The sequence below is a fragment of the Pinus tabuliformis genome, chromosome 4_1 (genome assembly GCF_031772625.1).
Source record: "Pinus tabuliformis cultivar Carrire ecotype Pingquan chromosome 4_1, CPIR1, whole genome shotgun sequence".
Classification (NCBI taxonomy): Eukaryota; Viridiplantae; Streptophyta; class Pinopsida; order Pinales; family Pinaceae; genus Pinus; species Pinus tabuliformis.
In genome coordinates, this window is record NC_142303.1 from 819,052,639 (window position 1) to 819,057,462 (window position 4,824).

The window sequence follows — 4,824 nt, forward strand, 5'->3', positions numbered from 1 at the left end:
CCCGCGGAGATACCTTTTGGATTTGAATTCATTTTAACATGAACAAATGGTTATACAATGTGCCAAATTTGTCTTTGACATATACTCCTAAATTTTTAATAACTTCTCACAGGTGGCTGAATGAACTAATACTGAATGACTTATGATCAAATCTCACTGGATTTGTTATTTATTTTCAAACAACCTTATACCAAAAATACAAAATGTATAAACAACCATATACGAAATGTCAAAAAAACAACCCTAAATGCCTATTCCCAAACAATGAAAAAAGTAACAAGCAATAACATAAAATACACCAAGCTGGGTGAAATAGTTTCATAAATGCAATGTAAAATCATGTCTAGAAGTTCAAGAAACAAGTTATGAGAATTCATGAATAAGATGCAAAACCAACCAACATTAACGCGTATATATATATATATATATATATATATTCCATTAATTCATATAAAATATCAAATTAGATCTAGTTTTTTTTTCCAGATCACCCATTCACAAAATATTTGAAACTGTGATTATCACGAGTCTCCAATAAAACTCCCTCGCGAACGCAAATTTGACAACACCCTAGTGCCAAAATTGCCACCCCAAAATTGCCAACACCCTCTGCCTCACCCACTTAAATAAAACCCAAAAATGAGGCTAATTTATTCGACCGCTTAGCAAAACCAGAAATGAGAAGGTTCCCCATCAGTTTCCAAAACCTTAATAGTAAAAGGTTCCAGCACCTGGGGCGACCTTGAGCTTTTGAAACAGGGCTTTGTTAATGTGAGGGATGACACCGCCGCCTGCAATTGTGCCCTTAATCAGCGTGTCCAGATCCTCATCACCCCTAATGGCAAGCTGCAGATGCCGGGGTGTAATGCGTTTCGCCTTCAGTTCTTTGCTACCATTCCCCGCTAATTCCATTACCTCTGCAGTCAAATACTCCAAAACAGCTGCCATGTACACAGCTGCAGTTGCTCCCACTCTGATACTTGCATGCAAGCGAGACTTCATCTCCCGATGGGTTCTCCCCACTGGAAACTGCATCAGTAATTTACCAGCCATGAATATTGCATGCAAATTCATTAAACATTTCCTGATAAACATTTCCTGAACTTCCAAGAAAAAGCATTTGAAAATATGAAAATTTAGAGAAACATTTACTGAACTACCAAGAAAAACAACTGAAAATTTCCATTAGCTTCAATGTATAATCGTTTGAACAATAGCATAGATTTGATCCTATGAAATAAAACATAGTGCTCAGTCCTAAGATGCCTAAATAACCCTCTAACACGTCCAAAAAAAGTTAGGAAAAGGGCCAAAAACCCTACAACCTGCAAGCCACCGCGAGATGACCTGGAAACAGGTGTCTTTCTTTTTCTCATTCTCTCATTTCTGTTGACCCATTTGCCTGGTAACGAAAATTTGGTATTTCCCTCGCCGACTGCTTCAAAATCTCCAGGAGTGTTCATCGTGCCCACCTTATGCTTCTTTGTCTCCTCTGCAAGGCTATGAACAGAAAAATATAAAGTGTGAATAATCCGCGGAGGGGGCTCCTGACCACCTTATTCTTCTTTGTCTCCTCTGCAAGGCTATGAACAGGAAAATATAATGTGTGACGAATCCGCGGAGGGGGCTCCTGATTTAAAAAAAGACGCGGGATTGTCAATGATGGAGTGGTGTGCAATAAATTTCAAGGACGCTGTATTCGAGACAGCCGGGTGCTAATTTCAGTTAAGTAAAATAATAATCAGCTCGAACGCAGCACATTACCGTTGCTTTCTTTCCAATTTGATTGTACGTTGTTGATTTGCATTATTGGCATGGCGTTGATTTAGTTTTTAAGAAAAATAAACTTGGTTTGTGAGGAGCTTAGAGTGAAATTTATTTAATTTCTTAATTGATGATTTTAATTATAATAATTTTGAAAATATTTGAAATATTATGAATTAATTAAAATAATTTTATAATAGTTTTAAAAGTTTTAAAAATATTTGAAATATATTGAATTTGTTTTAGAAATAACAATTTTAATAAATAAACCATTAAAATCCAAGGCTCAATAAATGAATTAATAAAATGGCACTCTCTCACATGTCATATATGCTAATAAGAATAATAAATATTTGATAATAAAAATAAATATTTAATAATAAAAAAATACTTAATAAGAATAATAAATATTTAATAATAAAAATAAATATTTAATAGTAAAAAAATACTTAATAGTAAAATGTGATGTTAGTAAAAAATATAAAATAATGTGCAAGTAGAGTAGATACATGATATCTCAACTTTTTTTTAAATCTTTTTTTATTTGAAAATTACTTTTATCTCAGACATTTCATATGAATTAATTTCAAATATTTTTTAAAAAAATTGATACTAAATTTATTGTAATAGATTAAATTTGACATAAATCAATAAATTAGGAATTTATCAATCATATAGTATTAAATTAATTTTTACCATACATATATATATATATTAAATTTGACATAAATCAATAAATTAAAAACTTATCAATCATATAATACTAAATTAATTTTTACCTTATAAAATTATTTTTAATATATAGATATATAAACATCAAATTTTTAACACAGTTTGATATTATATGAATAGGTGATGAGAAAGGGAAGCTCAAGGGGTACTAGTTGGAGAGTGCAAAGGGTCGATGCAAAATGACCAGGTTGTTAGAGTGGGGAGTAAATCAATAAATGTAATGACCAAGTCGTGGGAGTGGTTATGCAAGATTGCATAGATTACGATGATTAAGTAGTCTGTCAATGGGGATTAAATGAGGGGGGTTGTATATGCTCACTGTTGGATTTTGGCAGGATTTTGGCACGGTTGGCACAGTTGTTATCCAACGGCTGGCTCGGTTGTTATCCAACGATGGGGTTGTTGGCACGGTTGGCACCATAGTTATCCAACGATGGGTATAAACAACCCCACCCATTTAATGCAAAGTGATGGCTAGTTGGAAAACACTCCACAAATTGGGATGACCAGGTGGTAGGAGTAATTGTGTAATGTGATGGTTGGTTGGAAAAGTCGTAGTCTACCAATAACCATTAAATGAGAGGAGTTGTATATGCCCACCATTGGATTTTGGCAAGCTAGTTATCCAATGGTAGACATATACAACCCCCACTCATTTAATGCAAAGTGATGGCTAGTTGGAAAAGACTACGCAAATTGGGATGACCATGTGGTAGGAGTAATTGTGTAAGGTGATGGTTGGAGAAGTAGTAGTCTGCTAATGGGCATTAAATGAGGGGGGCTGTATATGCCCACCATTGGATTTTGGCAGGCTAGTTATCCAACCGTGGCCATATACAACCCCCACTCATTGAATGCAAAGTGATGGCTAGTTGTAAAACACTACACAAATTGGGATGACTAGGTGGTAGGAGTAATTGTGTAAGGTTGTGGTTGGTTGGAGAAGATTGCACAGACTGGAATGACCTGGCAGGAGCACTTGTGCAAGATGATGGCTGGTTGGAGAAAGTAAATTATGAAATGGAGAGTAAATTTCAAAAAATAATGGAAGAGAAGAATCAACTGCAAAGAGATAACCAAGATCAAAATAACCAATAAATTTTAATATACCTGAAATTTAATTAAATAATTAAAATAAAAATAAATAATAATAATAATATTTCGCTAAATCTTACACCCTCAATTCTATTTTCAAAATAAAATATATTTTCAATTTTATTATTAAAATAATTCAACAAAACATTTAAAGTTTGAATATTGTATATAATAATCCAACCTAAATTCAAATCTTAAACCATATAAAATAAAATATTATTATTATAAGAGAAATATATGGAATGAAACTCTATATGGATATTGCCTATAAAATAAAATATATAGAATGAAACTTTAGTTGGTAAATCCAGGGTACCCAGATGCGTTTTCCATTAAATTCGTAAGTCCAGATAGGTTTGATACTTACCCGGGCTGGGTCAATCGACATGATCAATAAGGTCAATGACCTAGGGAGGCGATCTAGCATCTCCCAGTGAGGAGAGTACACGTCATAATTTTTGGCAGCAGGGGTTAGGGTTTGTTAAAAAAAAGAAAAACGAGTCTAGACATGTTTACCGTCTATCTCCAGATAGATTTGTAAAAAGACACAAACCAGCTAAACGATGTTGATTTCAATCATGTTTACAATGTTGATTTCAATTTTAAGGATAGCTATTTGAGTTTGAAACATTGTTGATTTAAATTATACTTATGTTGTTGATTTATATTTTAATGAAAGGTAATTGAGTTTTATATTTTTTTTAAGAATATATCTTAATTAGTGTGGGGTGAAATTTATTGAAATTTTAATTATTTTAAATAAAATATTTTTATTATATTTTTTAAAAATATTTGAAATATGTTGAATTATTTTATAATTAAAATGATATTGTTTACTTTTTAAATTGTATTAATTTTATTTTTTATTTTACTAGAAATACTATTTGAGTGGACTTAATGGTGAAGAGTATGTGTTTTTACTTAAAAGATTACAAGTTCAAAACTATAGGGGTAGTAGAGTATGTATGCTTTTTAGGCTTAGAGTCAAATCTATGCAAACAACGGGTCTTATTATTATTATTATTATTATTATTTCTTTCATTAAAATGACACTTCGATAAAAATTCCCACAATCAAGGGGGTCTCATACACCAATTTGGCCATGACCTTACAATTGGATAATAATAATATTTTTATCTTGATTATAATTATTTATTGAAAATTTAAAATATATATATTTTTTCAAAATTATATATATATGTCCAATTTATCATTTAAGTACAGTTGTCTTTT

At 31.7% G+C, this 4,824-nt stretch overlaps 1 protein-coding gene across 1 annotated transcript; it reads right to left on the minus strand.

Annotated features, from left to right (window-relative positions):
• Positions 1–634: 634 nt before the first annotated feature.
• Positions 635–1,556, minus strand: LOC149178745 (putative histone H2A variant 3). Its single transcript, XM_089423712.1, has 2 exons — positions 1,326–1,556; positions 635–1,029 (listed from the first exon to the last, which is right to left on the minus strand). The coding sequence occupies exons 1-2, from the start codon at positions 1,461–1,463 to the stop codon at positions 709–711; spliced, it is 459 nt and encodes a 152-aa protein (XP_089279838.1). The 5' UTR covers positions 1,464–1,556; the 3' UTR covers positions 635–708.
• Between the last annotated feature and the right edge of the window lie 3,268 nt (positions 1,557–4,824).